The following is a 21,092-nucleotide window of genomic DNA, read 5'->3' as shown; positions in this document are numbered from 1 at the left end:
TTTACAGGTAACAGCTTTAGTCATATAATTTAACAAAAAAAACAAGGGACTAGTTTGGAATTAAGAACATTTATTTAAAATGGAAAGCATGTTGTATGCAACGCAGGAATCCCACATTTTCTACCTCCGAGAGTGGCTGGTCACTCAATACAATGTACTCGATAATTGCCTGTGTTATTTTCACAGCACGTGGATTGTCTCTGGACATTTTCTCTCGTCTTGCAAGAGTTTGCTGCAGCATGGGTTGTGTTGGTTTAGAAGCGTGGGTAAACTCTTTGTACTCGTTGTCGTGTTGGGATTTTAGGTGCTTGATTAAATTACTTGTGTTAAATGCGCTACCTTTTGAGCCTCCTCTGGACAATTTCGCTGAGGACAATTTGCAGTCCGCCTTTGTTTTGTCGTCTTCATTCACTTTGAAATAGTTTCACACGGCTGACATGTCTCGCCTCGCCTTCTCCCCGCTCGGAGCTGCAGCCGGGGCCTGGGGGCGGGCACTCGGCGCCTGTGATTAACCCCTTACACGCCGCTCAAACATAGACATTTCTCAGACCGTGGTATCGGTCCCCGGTATCGGTGGACTTTTAACGAGTACGAGAATGTTAGAAAATGTGGTATCGAGGCCGATACCAGATACTGGTATCGGTATCTGTGCATCCCTACAAACTATAAATTTGGCATATTGTTTAAGACATCTACTTTGTGCAGGGCAAAAGTATTTTTTTCCAGCAGTGTTCATAGACATAGAGTATTTCACTAAGTGTATGTAAACTTCTGACTTCAATTGTAGGTTATAAATGTTTCTCAGAACTGTAGTACTAATCATCAGCAAATAAGAAAATAAAACCTTTAAATGAAATAATAAAACACTAAAAAAACAGTGGTTTCTGCTGCTTCTGAAAATATGAAGAGCTTGGCACATTAAATTCTGGTGCTAGTTAAAGTAATCAGAAATGAACATGACGTCTTGTAAATGAGTAAGTAGGTATATATCAATAAAGATCAAGTCTGCAGTTCATAGTGAGACATATTTATGAATAGCCACCAATTCTAGGTCCACTAGTTCTCTGCATTTACCTCACAACATAGCCAGTGTATTATCCAATTTAATTGTAATAAAAAGGTTTTCTCTGTAACAGGAGAAGGGATGAAATAAAGGAGTAAGAGGGGGTTGGTCGCTTCAGTGCAAAACCAGCTACAAAGATTGGAATGTTTGGGATGATAGCGAAAGAATGTGCAAAAACTTCTTTCTCATAAAGGGTTTCAGAATGTTTTAGGGAAAGGTTAATTAATGCAAGATGTTTTTCTGTAAGTTGTTTTGATGTCTCTAAGAAGGGTTGTTTTAGGCTTAGTAGAGATAACACATAAGTTGTCCCGTGGGAAGATGTGTGCAGAAACTGATCACTTCTGTATACACTGCTTACACGTAAGCCATTTTGGGCAAGGACACTCAATTAGTATATAAGGGAAGGTTCCGCCCTCAGTTTCTTTGGAAGCTCAACCGTGGGGAAAACGTGCACACCGCCCGGTATTGGACCAGGCTCACGAGTTGATCCTCTGACGAGACTGACACGCGGGCTCCCTCAGTCTACTGGTCTAGGATGATGGCTCTGGGTCTTTTGATATTACTGTAAGTATAGTATAATTCATATATCTGCATGTACATTGCTATTATATTGTATGTAACTGATATTATATTTGAACAAGTAAACACAATTGAAGTATTGGACCTTTCCTCTCTGATTCCTGCCTGCTTATTTTCTCTAAAAACCTTGGAACCATTTTCCCAAACTAAAACAATTGTCAAACTGGTGTTCTGTCTTTTAATGCTACCTAGGGGTGGGCGGTATGACCAAAATTCTATATCACGGTATTTTTCTAAATTATCCCGGTTTCACGGTATTTGACGGTATTTGTTTCTCATGCATGAGTGGATGTTAAACACATTTTCCACTGCAATTACTGGCTAAGAATAACCTATTCCACTGTCAAGAGCATTGTACATTGTACAAAAAAAACCATTTTAATGTGCACACAAGTATTAATACAGGTTTGCATTGCCCCATAAAGTGATACTTTTCAAGGGGGTAGCACTAATGAAGAGAAGGAAATCACATTGCATGACAGATGCAGTCAAAATATAGAACCTTTTTATTTAACAAATTTTGCAAAAACTTAAATTATAATTTTGACAACATATCTTCAACCATCCAAAGAGGTATTTAGACTTAGGAAAATATCCAGAAGTGCTTGTCAAAAGTTGTATTGCACTGAACATGTCTTAGAAAAGGAATAAATAAATATTTTTTGTAAAACAACTACACTTTCTGTTAATGTTAACAATCTCTGTCCACTGACACGTTAAAGTGACTGTTTAAACAACTTTACCATCATTAACTCTTTTAGGGCGGATGTCGACTTTTTTCGACAGAAAGGGTTGAGGGCAAATGTCGACAAAAGTCGACATCCAGGGATAGAGGGTGACAATCAGCCGTTAATGGCGACAAATCTCACTGTCACGTCACAGGCATTCCCTCTGTGCTTGGAGGAATGCTAGACTCGTTGACTCGGCAACTAATCCTTGCGAGTTGCAAAATGTAAACAATGGCAAGATGGCATCGACATGTGACAAGGGAGCGAAGCGAGTGCAGAAAAGAAAACACTCGGCAGATGATGTTTTGCACATTATTGCGGAGTCGGACTCTGATTTTTCAGAATCGGATTTTATTGACAGTGATCAGGAGATCGAGCAAGAGAGTGAGAAGCAGGCATCAGCTGATCAGACACCAGCCGATGCCGTGCCAGCTGATCCACTGCCAGTTGAGCGCCTTCACGCAGCCGATGCACATACGGCAAGGTTCGCATGGGATAAATACACAGACATTGATCCGTTGGGAGCCAATCTGGCTATCGGACTTCACAAGACGGCATGGCTTGCTGTTGGACACGACAGATCACCAGCTGTTGAACTACTAAGGCTGCTCTCTCCTGATGCTGCTTTTCAGCTACTGTCAGACGAGACAAACAGGTAGGCAGAGAAATTTTTTGAATCGCGGGCTGCGCTTGCATCGTATTCTTGTTTTTCAAAGTGGAAACCCACAACAAAAGACGAGATGAAGCGTGCTGTGGCATTACAAATAGATTTGGGACAGAACTGGTTATATAACTTCAGGGAGCATTGGTCCAAACGTGCTTTGTCCCCTGGTGGCTTTGGACAGGTTATGCAGCGTGGTGATAGGTACGTGATGCTGCAAAGTTTTATTCACTTCTGTAATAAACAGAAGCAAATCCCATGGGGTGAACCAGGCTATAATGCCATGCGTAAAGTTCATAAAGTTTCAGAAGATGAAAAGAGGTGACAATATGGTTTTCATGCAGGCAGAAAACTTGGTGGCAGTGGCATGGCATGATGGCAAATGGGTGACTTGTCTCTCTACAGTACACACTAACAATATATGTGAGAAAGTGCAGCAACAGACAATTGAAAGTAGGCACCAAAGCAACACATATTGTAAGGAGTGCAATGTAGCAATGACTGAAATTGGCTGCTTTGAGCAAGATCAGACTTTGCAGGACTTTGCTGTGTAAAATGTATGTGATATGTATGTGAAATCATAGAGTATGCAGGCTCATACAACATGTAAGACAGTAACATTTGTCAAAAGTAAATATTTTTTGTTGATTTGATATGTTAAACAATTGCTTTGTGTTCCTTTTAAAAAATGTTAGTTTTTGGAAAAATATTCAGCCCTGGGAGAAAAGAAACAAAAAAAAATTAGCCCTAAAGAGTTAAACTGCATAATATTTAAACTAATAAATAATAACAATAAAATAAATAATTGTATTATTACTGATAGTTGCACTATTACTTCAAGGCTTCAAAAGCCCAGGTGCATTACACAGTATTCACCAAATTAAAATAAAATAAAACAAGTGCAATCTTGGTGATGACATCTTTACCAACTGAACTATCATTTAGGCAAACTGCATTAATATGGACCTTGCTTCAAGCTAAGCTATACTGGGAAGAAAAAAACAAACTATATGTCGAGAACAAAGTAAACATTTCCACTTTATTCTCGCCGTTTATGTTGAGATTAAAGTCGACATTTCCTCTTTATTCTCATAGTTGACTTCATAATTAAAGTAGAATGTTGTAAACTAAACTTCTTCCTAAAATCAATGTTTAATCAATTACTTAATTTACCCCGTCATAAATTAATGCAGCACATTAAATGCTTTGTGTTACGTTCCCCGACCCAGTGGTTAATCACTACGCTTCTTAAGCGATCACCATACAGAATCCATTCACTTCATGATATTCCTCCTTTCTGAAAATTTAGAATGCTAAGATAAATACTTGATATCATTTTCATGATGAAATGCATTAAAGCAGGTATTACACATGCACGGTAGTGAGGCGGTAGTGCTGCTCCCTCGCAGAAAGGGGTCCCCAGGTGTATGTTCAGTGTAGAGAACTTTATGGCAGGTGTGACGAGGCTCCAAAAAACTGGATGTATGAATAGCTATCGCACAGGTTTAACTTAAATATTGTGTAAATGTTGGGTTTGTGATCTGCTGGTCGGAGACACGAACACAGAATTCAATGCATGTTCTGAGCGGGCTATCTTTATTGCATGCATGCTGTCTCTATCTGACGTAGGCTACCAAAACCCCAGTTCCTATCCTTCCTTTTTCTTTCACTACATAACCACATAACCCAATCACCACACGATAAACGTCTTTGTGAAATTAAAACTAGTTTTAAACTTAGCCCACGGAGTGTTCAGAACTTTAAAAATATCTTCGTTATACATGTTTAATTATGCCATCCATTCAGAGTTGCGCCCATCTCTGAATGAATCACTTAACACAAAGCATTTAATGTGCTATATAACTTATGACGGGGTTTGAGAAAATTTAGTAAATTAAATATTCATTTTATGATGAAGTTTAGTTTACGATGTTCTACTTTAATGACAAATTACGAGAATAAAGTCAAAAGAATATATTCTCTTCATAAGCGTCAAGATTAAAGTGGAAATGTCGAGAATAAAGTCAAAATGTCGTCGCACTATTACACAGTACCCAGGTACATTACACTGTATTGAAAACAAATAAAACAAGTACAACTTGACTTGCAGTATTATCCAGTAGTATAGAAACAGTATTTACACATCTGACCTTTTAAAACTGAAGCATCTCCAGGCGACAGATGTGACTGCTTTTTTTCGGCTCTCTGTCCATTTTCATCGCGCAGCATACCTATGCTACCGCCCACTATTTGGTGGTGTAGCAGTGAAAAAGAGCCCTAGTGCAACAAATCTGTGTTTAGCGGTGTAGCAGTGAAAAAGGTCCCCACTTGAACAGTTTCCCGCTGCGCCACGTTCCGAACATCGTTTAGGCAATTTAAACTGGTGTTGCGGTATAAGAAAAATCCATATCATAAAAGAAATAAAAAACGGTTTTCGGTATGAAATTTTTTACTTATAGATGGGTTTTACTGTCATGATTGTGTATATTCCACATGGAGCGGAAACCAACATTGCCCACACTGAGCTCTATGATACATTTGATCGCCACCAGAATGTTAACCTCGATGCTGCCCTTATTGTGACTGGTGATTTCAACAAGGTTAGTCTAAAAAAGAATGCTTAACTTTGAGAAGCATATTTCATGTTCTATTGGTGGGTATAAGAGACTGAATCACTGCTATACACTGTATAAAGATGGTTATGAAGCACAGATGCTCACTCCGTTGGGAAAATCTTACCATGCTGCCATCTTTCTTTTGTCCAGATACAAACAAAAGGTAAAGCAAGAAGCTCCAGTCATCTGTTGGTGAGACCAATCAGAAGCTGTTCCATAGTACATGCTGAGTGTTGCTGACTGGGATACTTGTTACACTGGATATCTCATGAGTGAAATACTACCAGAAGTCATTATCAGGGCCTACTCAAAACCATGGGTGGATAAAATCATTCATGATGCACTAAATGCATGCACCACTGCGTTCAACTCAAGGAATGTTTTTTGTAATATAGACAATTGGAAAGGTAGAACAGGTAGACCACAGGTGTTTGGAGTGGGTGGTCACACTTCATCCCTCACTCTCACATAGGTGCTCCAAAGGGTTGTGATCTAAGTTCTCTGCTGTACTTCTTGTTCCCATTTGAGGCCATGGCTACACATGACTCTACATCATTGTCAAGCTTGCTGATGACTCAGCTGTGGTCAGTCACCACTTCATCCATTTTTTGTATCATTTATACAAAGGACTAGATCCTTGAAACCAAAAGTTTGTTAATATGATCCTCACTTGCAGCTTGCAGCTTTAGACTGAGATTGAAGTGTGCAGCGACAGACTGCTGTCAATGTCCTGATCCACTGATAGACTGAGGAGATCGTTCCTCCCCTACACTATGCGACTCTTCAATTTCACCCGGGGGGTAAACGTTAAAATTATACAAAGTTATTGTCTGTCTGTATACCTGTATTATCACTCTTTAATTTAATATTGTTCTTTATCAGTATGCTGCTGCTGGAGTATGTGAATTTCCCCTTGGGATTAATAAAGTATCTATCTATCTAGGTTAAAGTGGTTCTTCCTGCCTGAGACATAATTTCATGCTCTGATCATATGAAAGCGATTTTGGAACTTGACTCTGCATTTTATGTTTCCAAAAGCCTTCTCAACTAGTCTAACTGATGTTTGCTGTGTTATGCAGTGGGCGCAAAACTGCAACATTTTATTTTTTGGGATTTATTCAGTTACCTAAATGTTCTAGATGGGGTTATTCATATCTATATTCACATTAAAGGAGCATTGTTTGAATTGAATTGTTAGGGCTTTGTAATTATTTTGGTGGTTTCCTCTTTTTCTGGTGGTGGTCAACCTTCCTCCACACTTAACCTTTGCCTCTGTTTATATCTGTCTTTCCTTTCCTTTGTGTTGGCTCTTTTGTAGGATTCCGCAGATCATTAAGTCTTCCACCCACCTCTCTAAATGTCTCTCAAGTCCCTTTATGTTCCCCTTAGTCACATTGGAATGGGCCTTTTTCACATTACGTATAGGTGGCATCACTTGGTTTCATATCATGAATGGCCTTCTGTATAGCAGCCAGTTTAACATGAATAGTATGGCAATCGCAGGTATCACTAATGACATTAATGAAGCTTCTGTTCAATTTGTGTGTAACATAGTTTGAACCTTAACACTAGAATTACTGGAGTCTACGAAAAAAACTCGTAGATCGGGCCCACCTTAAAACCATTTGCACCTCTCCACCAGCGTCCTTTGTCCTCTAAATGTGCTGATAAAAACAAGCTGCAAGCAGCTGGCTATTCCATCCCCCCACCGACTTAGAACGTGCACGAGCATCTCCCAGCTCATGCCTTGATTGATTATCTGGGAGTGAAGTGGAATTTTAGAGTGGAAATAATAGATCGTTATTTGGAACACATGCATTTCATGTGTGTTCCGTTTCTATAGTAATCTGTGTAAACACATTGTTAAAGTAGAAACTTTTTCATATTTTAGTAATAAATGTTACAAAATGTAGGCATAAACTATAGAATGTGTGAAGCATGAAGTCCAAACATCAAATAAACACTTTCACAAAAGGTTCAAGAACAATACAACTGCTTCCGTGACGTAGCGGTAAGATTTGCTGTCTCGGATTGCAGCAGGCTTACTGTCCCTCAGAGTCCTGTCAGTTAATGAGATCATTATATTTTCATGTGGGATGCTCCTTTTAAAATATTTTTTAACAATTGATACTACAATTAACATGAACTAGTGTCCTTGTAACTGTTATTTCTCTGTACTGTTCTATCCTCTACATGTCCTGGAGTACAAAAGAAACAGCATACAGCAACATGTGGGGACTGGCAAGATCAGGGGAAAAAAACACGCAGTCACCGATTACAAACCGCAAGATATTATGCGAATGAATATGAATAATATGAATAATGTTGCATCCGTGCCACAAAGTTTTCTATATGTACTATACAGGTCATAAAATGAATAATTCCAAATATCATATATACCTATGTCTGTGTTTTTTTTTTTTTGATATCATACACCATAAAGTGCACACAAATTCAGCATGAGCAGGAACACTCAATAAAACTGAATAAAAAAAAATCAACTGACGGTGAGACACGAAGAAGGCAGATTCGCCAGCGTTTCTGTGTCAGCTTTAATCCCTCCAGATGAGAGAATGTCCAGTTCCATTGTCTCAAAACACCACTCACATCTCCAGTTATTCCGTTTCAATGTATAATAACAGCGTCAGATCCCTGGGTGAGGGGGCGGTAGTATGTATCGTGGTTGTAATTTAGAGAGAATAAAAGTTAAAAACACGTTAACTTTTACAAGTCCTATAAATGCACACCGTGTGTTACAGACGCAAACCAAATGTATGTGTGTACTGTATAATATTAACAAAAAGAGCAGCTCACTACTGAAAACGGCAAATATAGCAGTGAGTGGGGATCGAACCGGGGATTCTTGATTACAAGTCAGCAAATCTTACCGCTATGCCACTGAAGCTGTTTTCTCTTCCTTGAACCTTTTGTGAAAGTGTTTACTTGATCTTTGGACTTCAGGCTTCATACATTATATAGTTTATGCCTACATTTTGTCATTTACTACTAAAATATGAAAAATGTTTCTGTTTTAAAAATGTGTTTACACAGATTACTGTAGAAACGAAACACACATGAAATGTGTGTGTTCCAAATAGCGATCTATTGTTTATACTCTAAAACTCCAGCGCTTCAGTCACTCCCAGATAATCAAATAAGGCATGAGCTGGGAAAACTTACTGAACGTTCTGCGGCGGTGGGGGATGGAATAGCCGGCTGCTTGCTGCTTGTCTTAATCACACATTTAGAAGACAAAAGACGCTGGCAGAGAGGTGAGAACGGTTTTAAGGTGGGCCGGATCTACGACTTTTTTTCCGTAGACTCTGGTAATTCTAGTGTTAATTGATGTCATTACTTACACCTGTGCTTGCAATACTATTTCATGTCAATATGGATGCTATGATAAAGGCCATTAGTAGTATGAAACTATGTGATGCCACCTATACATAATGATAGTTCAGTAACTACTCAAAAAATAAAGACCAATTTTTCTGGAGTTGTTCATGACATTATAAGCTAGCTTTAGTAAAAAAAAATTCCCAATTTTAAAATAAAGGTTTTTTCACTATTCATTTTCTAATATAATCACTCATAACATGGTAATATTTCATTTTGGGGATAGCATAGTATTTACGTAAAATATAGAGTTGGAAAAGAACTTTAAAACAGTATGAGAACAATTTCTGTTCATCTTATATTTAAGTTAAAGTCATAATTCATCGCCGCCCCAATAACTTCAGAATTTGTTAGCTTACATCTCCCTTAATACTGATCAAAGACGTGCAATTTCAGTTCCATGGGCTACTCATGTGACCAAATCAGCATGCCAGGTTTCATTAAAATCTGTGATGATGATGCTCAAAAGTGTGATGATTTGACAGTGAATTACCCCAATTCTCCAGTTATTTAAGTATGTTGTAGTGTGAGAAGGACTGGACACCCTAGGAAGCTCTGCATCACTGCATTAAGGAAACAGACTTTTATACTTAATTTTTTTATGGTCAGTGTAGTGATGTTTTATAAGCTTTTGTTAATGAAAATGTTCCATTGACGTTTGGGAGGTGATTGAGCTTTCCTGTCACCTCTGCCTGATGTATGTGTTCTGGTACTGGGGCAAAAATGAATATAGCCAGTTGTAGTGAGTATTTCAGATAACTACCATTTACAAGAAAAGAGTTAAAAGTGCTTTTACTGAGTGTGCCTGTTACAATATGAACTCAAAAGAAATTACATTGCAGTGTTTTCGCTTACTTGGAATACAAAATACACTGCCAATGACGTGTGGAAAGGAGAACATGTGAGAGGGCACATTGTGGAGCTACATATAAAAAATACACAGGTGGCTCATTTGCTGTTCTTCTGCAGGCCTAATAATGTAAGAAAAAGCAAGAATGACCAGTGAGTCAGAAATGTGATGCTTTTTAGGGAAAAAAAAAAAAAAAAAAATGATTTGAGAACCGCTCTATTGAATTGCTGACTCATGTATAGCATCATGTACACACACTTGTATGTACTATTTTTTTTTTTTATATTTGAAGAAAACATTACTTAACAGTCTTGTCAAACATAACAAACCAGAGAGCACACAGTTTATTCTTTGCATACATTGTCAGCTATATTTGTGCTTTGTTAATGTTTTTACACACCTTGAAATACAAAGTACACAGCCAGCATCAGTTTGACAATTCCTTTTTAAAATATAAAAAGGTTTAAATATCTTGTATAATAGTGCATTGCATTACTTTAAGATTGCTTGTGTTCTTTTTGGTATGTCATAGGTGGTGTGAATTAAAATGTGTTGGATTACCTGTACCTCTATACAAGTTACTACTTTTAACTTCTCCCATAGACTCGAGCAATTTCATGTTTTTATTGCAACATTCTAGATCTCTTCTGGAAATCTACTCTTCTATTAAGCTAGTCTTAATTTAATGTCTTTTTTTAAACACATTATTGAATACCAGTGAAATGTGTTAAAGTGCTTTATATTTGAAGTTTATGTGCTAGTCATTACTACTTTCTGTTATGTTTCTTGTTAATACATTGTGAAATAAATGGCCTTGACACACAAATAAAGGTTTGGGGAAGCCACTCATATACTTAATTCCTTTAATTCCTGGCAGCAAAAGGCAAATATGGAGTAGAGTTGTGTACAGCATCGAGTCCAAGACAGAACTGAATACAAGGGGAGATTGATCGGTTTTTAAAGCAGGTTGGTGGAAGTGACGTCGTCGGTACGGGGACTGGAAGTGGGGTCGTCAGGACCCAGAAACCGGAAATGTTGTTGTCTGGCCAGAACTATTAGTGGCGCCTGTGGTATAGCGGGTCTGCGGCTTCCGAAAAAAAAGGCCGGGTTTTTTAAATCCGTATAGCCTCTGAGAGCACGATCGCACGACCACGGGGAGTTAGTGAGGTAATTGGAGTGAGTCGCACCTGCATGCATGGGTGCGGTCGTTCTTCATTGCCTCATTGGCTTCCTGCGGTGTGTGATTAAGGCACTGCGCCCACGGAGGTGCACGGGGATGTGTGTGTATATATACGGATTGACACCAGAGAAGGGGGAGGTAGGTAGAGAGAGAGAGAGAGAGAGAGAGATCGATTGATGGAGGTGAAGTAAATCGAGGTTAAAGTAAGTGAATGAATGGCAGCTTGGCAGGACGATCTGGCCACCTTGGATGAGGAGACACCATGAGCTGGGGCCCCACGCAGGAGCGTTAGTCAGTTGCGCTCTAGGGGCTAGTTCGCCCCACTGAAAACAAGCGAGTGGGGTGAGCAGAGAGGTGCCCTCCCGTGGGATCTGAGGAGCGACTGCGGGTGTGCGAAGGATCAAGTGAGGAGAGCTGACCTCGATGGTCTAGCAGTGACGTCCAAGGGGGCCAAGACGTAGGTTAGCTAAAGGAGCTCATGGCTGTTGGTCTCCGCCGGCTGCGAGCATTGGGTATTTTTATATTTCAGGTCTTAGACCCACTAAAATTAAACTTAAATGTTTTAGTTTTTTTAATATACAATTCTGCTAAACATATAGCAAAGAAATAATCATTAATTTCTTTGTTGCATTTGCAACTTAAAATTTTTTGTCATAATTCCTTCATTTCCTTTCCACATTAACAAAAAAACATAGATTATGAAAAGGGAATCAAACCTTATTATTATACACTTTATTATTTTTTTTATTGTCAGTGTCCAGAAAGTATTTCATATTTAAACAGTGGAGTTGCCGGCTATAGAAAAATATGTAATAAGTCTCACTAATGGTCATTTCTGTTCTTGAACATTTCACTTAATCTTCTATGAAAGATATTGGTTTAACAATTTTCGCTCAATACCCAGAAACTCCAGATGTGCTGGGGAGAGAGTGACGGAGGTGGGTCGGAGAATAATGAGAGAGAAATTGCTTTTTAACTTCTGCACATTTTAACCTCGGATTTTAATGGATTTATTTATTGGATGGTTTTTATAGACACTGGTTTTATGTAATATTTATTGGAACTTTGGACACTGCACTTTTTGTTTTGTGATTGTTTTAATAAAAGCACTTAACCACTTTTTGAATATATCCCCTGGCTTCATGTGAGATTTGTCCCCATTTGTCAGCTCATCTCGGTGACATTACTGACGGTGTTGGGTTCAGGGCCCCCATAAGGACGTTGGGAGCGTGAAAAGAACCCGCATCATCACAGCGCCGTCGGAATTAGACAGAATTTCCTGTGTCTGGTCTGCAGAGGTAAAAGAGAGAGGTTTACTGCACACAGTCACCCCCTGGCCTGGTGGGGAATTACCTTCTTTTGGTCCTTCTAGCTGCCTCCCATGTGCACATGTGTGACAACATTAAGTTTTTACTCTTTTCTTTAAATTTCTTAATGACAAATTTAAAGTTCTCAAGGACTGTCACAAGAATAACATGAAGACATCCAAAAGGTTTGGGTCATCCATCTGTATATTGTGCCCTGGCTGCAAAAGGTTGTTTTTTGATGAGTTGTATTCAGGTTTGAGTACAGATTAGAACTGTTTAGAGAGTGAGAATATAGAGGCTTTAAAGGCCTGGACTGGAAGTGACGTCATCAGGATCAGAACTGGAAGCGATGCCTTCAGGACCAGAAGTGACGTCATCAGTGGCACCGGTACCGGAAGTGATGTCATCAATGGTGCTGGAACCTAGCGGGATTTCCCGTGGATGGTCTGCAGAGGATTGAGAGAGAGAGTCCGCACAGCTTGCCACCCCCTGATCTGGTGTGGTACTATTATTATTCAGGCCCTTTAGCTGCCTCCCAATCGCACGTGTGTGACATGACGTATGCCCTATTACTCATATTTGACATATTTACTGGAAATTAATTTTTTTCATAATTGGAAAATTACCCTTTGCATCCCTTTTCTCTGTAGACTGGAACAGAATAAAGCATTTGTTCGCAATGAAATTAATAAAGTTTTAGAAGAGGAGCGTTCTGCTGCCAGTGAGAACATTACCAGAGCTGTACTGCGTGAGCGATTGGCTACAGAAGAAGAGCGGCTGAAAGCCAAAAAACTGGTAAGTACCTAAGATAACCTAGTCCTTGAAATGTTTATTCTTCTATTGATGTACTACTGATGTTCTCTCAAGCTTATACCTCCCTATTTGACTAGAAATTCTGAGTACAAGTGTTAGTATATATTAAATAAATAGCTGCAATATTTAAAAAATATAATTTCAATATTTAAGTAAACTGTATTAGGTTTTTTTTTCTTTCTACTGACTATGCATACCATGTGATGTAAATATAATTTTTAGAGACTTGTTTGTCATAATCAAGCACTTTAACACAACCAGATGAAAAACACATTAAAAAAAGGAAAAAAAACACCTAATGTTCAGGAGTGTTACTCATTTCATTTAATGTAATCTTATTCTTCTCTGGTTTTCTGAGTTATCATATGTATTTACACATTTTTGGAATTGGTACCTTTTGGAAATAATAAAACTACAAAGAGGATCTCAACTAAGTGCAAGACAGATTTTTATATTTCAGGTCTTAGACCCACTAAAATTAAACTTAAATGTTTTAGTTTTTTTAATATACAATTCTGCTAAACATATAGCAAAGAAATAATCATTAATTTCTTTGTTGTATGTGCAACTTAAAATTTTTTGTCATAATTCCTTCATTTCCTTTCCACATTAACAAAAAAATATAGATTATGAAAAGGGAATCAAACCTTATTATTATACACTTTATTATTTTTTTTATTGTCAGTGTCCAGAAAGTATTTCATATTTAAACAGTGGAGTTGCCGGCTGTAGAAAAATATGTAATAAGTCTCACTAATGGTCATTTCTGTTCTTGAGCATTTCACTTAATCTTCTATGAAAGATATTGGTTTAACAATTTTCGCTCAATACCCAGAAACTCCAGATGTGCCATTTGTAGTGTAGTAGCCGAATGCATCAAAGTCTAAAATATATTCTACAAATGTATGGCAAGCAGGGCAAAGATAACTTGACCAACTAATTCAGATTAAAAACACGAAATCATTTAACTTTGTAGATTTTGCCAACAATACGGAGAAAAATCTAAACATATATTTGACAATCTGTTTAAACCAAAGTGAAGGCTAACTTTAAAAAAAAAAAATATATATATATATAACCTAGTGTTAGTGGATTTGTAGTGGAAAGCTTGTGTTCATTGCATTTATCAGTGAAATGTAATAAAGACACAGATAGTATGAAAGGATGGTATAGAAAGTGGTATAAAAAAAAAATATTGTTTTATCATTTATAAGTATGCTTCTTTTTGCATTCTTTTGCAAGCGTGTTGTATTTCATTTAAGGCTTATTTCTCTAGTGATAGAAAAATGGGGTTACTTAAGCTTTAGGCACAAAAAACAAACCTTGAAGGTTTTTTTTAATGTTGGATTTTGGCTTTCAGTGATATCTAACAACTCCAGATATTGTTGCTTAAAATGATTTAAAATACAAATTCTCTAAAAATAAAAATGAAACACTAACTGGCTTTTGATAGCAGGTACCACCAAAGAGACTTTACAAATCAAACATTTTAAAAGAATGTCAAAGGTCAGACATTTGTTATACAAGAGAGACTGAAGCTCTCACAGTTAGTGTGAAAGTGACTGAAGAACAAGATTTTAAGTTGTTTAATACACTACAGACAAAGAGGACTGGTAAGAGGAACATGGTGTAATCCTCATTGATTTGTGCTTGAACTGTTATTGTTTTTGTGTATAATTTGTTAATCTATTTTTACAAAAAAGGTAGAACTTAAAATTTAAATGTATCAGAGGTTGGAAAAAATACTTTATATTAAATAGGATGTGAAAGCAAACTAATGTTTGCAATGTGCCTTATAATTATTTTTTCTCCTTTTCTGGCAAATAATTAATTATTTAACATCATTATAGTAAAGCAACAATGAAAGAAAATTCTGGCCTTTCTTTTAGTCTGTCCCCATGTCCTTTGTTGAGGAGACAATAGTCCTATTATTAACAATGGTTTTTGTGTCACATTAACAGACAATACGTTTTTAGAGATATTCAAGAAAAGGTACTGCAAACCTGGTCCTAGTTTGGCAATACAGGCAGTCCCCGGGTTACGTACGAGATAGGGACTGTAGGTTTGTACTTAAATTGAATTTGTATGTAAATCGGAACAGGTACATTATTTTAACAAATGCTATTGTTGACCAACTGTAACCAAGTGCTCTGCCAGTGAATAATGGAGTTTCACCTCTTTCTGACCTTTTTATTATTTCTACTTTATTTTCCATGGTGATTGTTTTTCTCTTCTTTACTATATCACCAGCACTTGCATCAGATTTGTGTTTCAGAGACATTGTTGAAGGGTGAAGGGTGCTACCATCTGGGAATATGATTCATTTAGATGGTGAGCCAGTGATCATTTTTTTTGTCTTCGACTAGCAGTGGTTTGCCTAGGTCAAACTCAATGTCTTGAATGTTATCTGAAATTGAATATTGGAACATAGTCATTTGATTCTGTAGAACAACTGTTTGTAGGGCAACCAGTTATGCTGAGATAGCATTCCATGGTAAGATTTACCACTATCATTAATGCTTTTAGCGTGTTGTGAAATTTGTGAAAGTACCACACCATTGCCTTGCACCCAGTGTGGATTTGGCTTTTAGTTGCAGATTGGATAATTGTTTCCATTTTGTAAAGGGGTGACTGTGGCAATTTGGAATGAACAGTCAAAAATAGTTTGAAAATAGCAAGTTTTGAACCTTCATTTGGGCAGACCTGGATAAACCTTCTGTCCATGGACAAGGTAGGTGCAATTAAGAACAACTTGTATCTCAGCCCAACAAAGTTTTTTTTTTTTTTTTTTTTTTTTTTTTGAGCTTGGGCAGTTCTGGGAAAGCTTGTATCATAGTAGTAGAAGATGCCTGAACTCAGTTTGGTTTCCCTTCTAGTTTCATTCCTGTGGTAATAGTTAGGAGTATGTGGTGCGTGGCCTGTTCCACCTTGGAGCCAGGAATTTTTTTTGCTTTACTATAGCCCTGTCTCTAGGTTCTAGGGTGAGTAGCCTTTACCTGCAGGAAGAAAGACTTATTGTTTTTATTTATTATTAGGCAGTAGTGCAACATTTCATCTGTAATTGTTGAAAATGTTTGGGGACCTAAGAGGGGAGGGAAAGAGTTCAGTTGTTTCAGTGGTATTCTCAATAATAACGCATGAGGTGTCCGGCCCTATAGTTTTTTTGAGTTCCCCTTATAGACATTAATGCTAGCTTACCTCGGCAGACACTATTCTAGCTAATCAAATACTCATATGATTTCAATAGTAACTTAACTAGGTTTCACTGTTAAATACATAGTTTATTACATTTCACATTGAAAATATAAACATTGCTTATGACATAAGGGAAGGATGGGAAGGGAAATCAATATAACACATACATTAGATACCTTATAATTCAGTCTGTTTGCATTTAGTAAACCTTCAGGACAGTTAGTATGTCATACTACTACAAAGGCTAACCACATGTTGAAAATAGAGGTTCTGTACCTTATCAGTGTAAATTTCAAGAAAACAGTCAATTCAATAAATACACGTTTATGCTTAAAACATTGATTTCTTTACCCTTAACTTATTGTTAAAACTAATTCATGCTGTTATCAGTGATATCCAAAATCATCCATGCATCTGTCAGAGCGATGATTCTGTAGAAAAAGAACAGTCTACATTTCTGTTGGTTGAACATTTTCTCATGTCTTTTTTCTAATATGTACAACATGTACTTGCTAAAGAATTATTATTTGCTGCTAGAGCTTATCTTGGTGAGATCTGGGCACAAGGCAGGTAAATAACTATACAGAGCACCAGTTGATCGCAGTGTGCACACATATACACACTAGAGTCAATTTACCCTGGCCATTCCACCTGACTTACATTTCTTTGGACTATGAGAGGAAACGGAATCACCAGGAAGTTTCCTACATGGACTTGGGGAGAGCAATGCATGCTGGAAGCACGATGACTTACACCTAGATCTCCTTGTTCCCAGGCAGTAGCATTAACATTGTCCCTTTTTGTGCTTTGTACTGATTAAAAAAATGTTAAACCTTGTGACAGTTGGACTGGCATCCCAGCTGGGTTGTACCCTGTCACCTTACTTGGCAGGGAGGCCAGTATAATGAATGGTCAGGACAGAACATGCGAAAAAACAATTTTCCCCTGGGCATTAACAAATTATATCCCCCCCCCCCCCTTTAAAAAAATTCTCCCTCCCAACCATGAGGTGGATATGGAGGGACACTGTGCCAGCTAGTGCTCCAGGACTGGCATCCTGACAGTAATGGATGGGAATCGTTAAAGGTCAGAAAGGTGGGACAGTGGAAGACTGTCTCCATATGCTGGTCGGCACCCCATGTGGAGGGGTGGCAGCATTCCATTGTGGCAGGCTATTGTTGATGGTCATTGATAAACGCAGTTTTGCAGGAAATTGTATTATTGTGACTGTAGACAGGTAATTAGTACATAAAATGGAAATTTATGGTATAAATATAATTTCACCCTGTATCATATCCTGTCAAAAGTAGCTTCATTCAGATTAGAATGTAATTCTTTGATCTGTAATCTTATACCATTACAGAGTTTTGGAGGGTTTAGATCAAAAGCTTTACTTGAACTCCTTACATTGCATTGAAGATTCCAGGGTGCACTATTACGTGGCCTATAGAATTAATTCAGTGTTAAGGGCATTGTACAGAAAATAACAGATGAAAAGAATAAAATGAACAATGTGCAGTGTCCATCTCCCCTGTCCGTGGGGGACCATTTTACTGAGCTGTGCAGTCATTTAACCAAGGCATGTTGTCTCTCATTTCTTGTGTTGTACCCAGGGCTTGAAGTGTTTCTGATTTGTGATTTAATGTGAAGTGGTGTATTGTGGTCTGACCTGCAAGGGGACGTAGCAGCTCTCCACAATATTGTATTCACTACCTGGAGCCCCCTCTTACTCCACCAGATTCTTCAAAGTATATTTATTAATGCGCCTTTTGATTATCCAAGGGGGCAAACATTGCCCCACTCCTTCAAGTTTGTGCATATTTTATACCAAGTTGTGAGGAATAAGTAGAAGCCAGCAGAAAGAGGGAGTATGGCATTTGTCCAAAGACACAGCTTACTAAGTATATCTTCTTTGAACTTCACCAAACTTTCATTCTTCTTTCTGGTAGTGATGTTCATTTGTATAAAGCGACAGCCCCATTTCTCCTCACTGTTTCTTCTTTTCTTTCTTGACACTTAGCTGAAAAAAGACATGGTGCATAAGAATACCCCCACTTGCTACAGCATTATTATCAACAAATAAAAAAGCATGGCTCGGCAAATTTTCTTTTCCTATAGCGCCACCAAATTTAAATCAAATCAGTCAAAGCATTTTTTAAATTATGGGGCTATTTCATTTCATTTAGTTCTCCTGCTCTGTCAGGAACCAATATTTGTGAGTTAGACTGCTTCATACAACAAGTGAGTGTTGTAATGTAGCACTGACACATTCACTAAGCATGATTACACTGGCGTATTGGAGGCACTTGCATCATATGAGCCATTCAAAGTCTGTGTTTTTTGGAGTCTGATCCCTAACATCATCTTTTAAAAAGTTGAAGAGTAATATTGAACCTAAAATTACTTAACATTTTCTGTGTGTTTTACTTACAAAATGAAGAGAATCATCCTTAATTTGGAATTATTTTTTCATTAACAACTGTTTTGATCAAAAAAGTATAGTGTGAAGAATGTTAAAGCAAATCAACAGCAAACTTTTATGTAACCTTTGCAACAATGTAGTTCATTATGGTGAGGGTGCATTAAAGATAAGGTAGCAGCACTCAGCTTGGTAACATTAGGTGCATGGTACATACTGGCGCTAATAGAGCTGCCACGGTTTTTGGATGCACTCATTCTGTATGTATATTGAGTGGTTAATATGTGTTTTTTGTCGACTTCAAGAATTACTTTTACTCGTGAAAAGCTTTTGAACATATGGGACTTGCATCCAATGAAACTATGGTGTGATTAGGGAGATTCACCGTAGAAGTTTTCCCTGTCTGCCTGCAGGAATGCTGACCCTCAAATCAAGCCAGGTAAATGGGTTGGTGCACTGGAGAAATCGGAGGCTTTCATGCTTTGCTCCTGGCTATCTGCCTTTCAAACGGTCACTCGTTTGTAAACAAAATGGACAAGTTGGCGTTACTGTTTAGGATTAGCAAAGATTTTGCTCATATTTATGCCTTCTGTTTTACTGAAACATGGCTTGAATTGGATATACTGAACAATGCTGTTCAAATAGCAGGTTATTCAGAGTAGACCGTAACAGTGGACTTTGTGGCAAATCAAGAGGTGGCATTGTGTGCATGTTTATAAACAACAGTTGGTGCAGGGATGTGTCCAAAATTCTTTCTTTTTCTTCTGCTGATTTAGAAGCTCTTGTCATTCATTGCAAGCTATTCTATCTACCAAGGGAATTCCATTTTGTTATACTGGTTGGTATTTACATTCCTCCTGTTGTGAATGCTCAATTGAAACAACAGTTCCTACCTGATTAATTTCATTATTTGGAAAATAAATTCCCCAATTCTCTCTTTTTCATTGTTTGGGATTTTAACCACAGTAAATTGAAGACTATCTGCCCAGATACCATCAACTGCCCCACATATGAGGGCGGAACATTGGATCACCTTTACACCAACATTAAAAGGGGCATTTTGCCATTTCTTCCATGCACCTCTTGCCAAGTCATATCATGCCATGATTATGCTTGTTCCCAGCTATAATCAGAAACTGGAACACTAAAGCTCACCAGGACTATTGGCAGCAGATTGACTTCTGAGGCTGTTGGAAGACTGAGGGACTTTTTAAGCTACACGGATTAGAAAGCCATGGAAGACTGATGTAGCAGCATAGGAATATGCTGATTTTGTAACATCAGCTAAATACATTTTTTTGCCAGTTTGATAGAAACATATGCCCTTGCTTGGACTCTGACCCTCTTCCTTCTGTGTCAACAGTCCCCCTCTCTCCCTCTCACAACAATTTCAATGTCGCCACCCACCACCCTTCATTGAAGTCCAATTCACCTTCTTCAGCTTTCCTTCCCTCCAGTCATTCCTGTCCACTCCACCCTATACTTTCTGTGAAGCAAGAAGGGGTACAAAAACTTTTCAGGAAACAGAACATTAGGAAAGCAGCTGGCCCAGATAGACTCTAATCTGGTACTCTTAGACATTGTGCAGACCAGTTAGCACCCGTCTGACATATTCAACACTTTCTTGCAGCTGGGCAAGGTTTCAGACTGTTTTAAGGTAGCCGCTATCATTCCATTTCCCAGGAAGGAAAAAATCTCTCAACTTAATGACTATAGGTCAGTTGCTTTGATTTCAGTGGGTATGAAAATATTCAAATGTCTTATGCTTTCCTACAAAGTCACTGACCCTCTCCTTGATCCACTTTAGTTCGCATATAGGACAGATTGCTCAGTGGAGGATGCAGTTAGTGTATGCCTCCACTATATTCTTCAACACCTGGACTAGCCTAGCACCTGTGTGGTGTTTGTGGATTTCTCCTCAGCCTTCTATACCATTGTTTCAGAGTTGCTCCAGAGTTAACTAATCCAGTTAGGTGTACCATATGGTATTTGCCAGAGGATTATGAGTTTCTTGATGGGTAGGAAGCAGTATGTGAGACTGGGCCCTTATGTGTTGGATCCAATGTCAATTAGCATAGGCTCCTCCACGGCGGTGTTCTTTCACCCCTCTTGTTTTCACTTTATACAAATGACTGTAGATCCATGGACAGTTCTGTAAAAATCCTAAAGTTTGCACATAACACATCCATAGTAGGTCTGATTTCAAATAATGATGTCTTCCTATAAAAGAGAGGTGGGCATTCTTGTAGAATGGTGTTCTTGTAACAAATTGGAGCTCAGTGGTAT

The 21,092-nt window shown here is 38.1% G+C and overlaps 1 protein-coding gene across 1 annotated transcript in view; it reads left to right on the top strand.

Moving 5' to 3' along the window:
* chchd3a (coiled-coil-helix-coiled-coil-helix domain containing 3a) overlaps nt 1–21,092 on the top strand; it is a 232,886-nt gene that overhangs the window by 66,878 nt on the left and 144,916 nt on the right. The window contains exon 4 of the mRNA XM_028814380.2: nt 13,030–13,174. Within this exon, the coding sequence (XP_028670213.2) occupies nt 13,030–13,174 (145 nt within the window). The remainder of the gene's footprint in view (nt 1–13,029; nt 13,175–21,092) is intronic.

This window comes from Erpetoichthys calabaricus, chromosome 1 (genome assembly GCF_900747795.2).
Source record: "Erpetoichthys calabaricus chromosome 1, fErpCal1.3, whole genome shotgun sequence".
NCBI lineage: Eukaryota > Metazoa > Chordata > Cladistia > Polypteriformes > Polypteridae > Erpetoichthys > Erpetoichthys calabaricus.
Note: the sequence above shows the minus strand (reverse complement) of the source record. Positions and strands in the feature narration are given on the sequence as shown.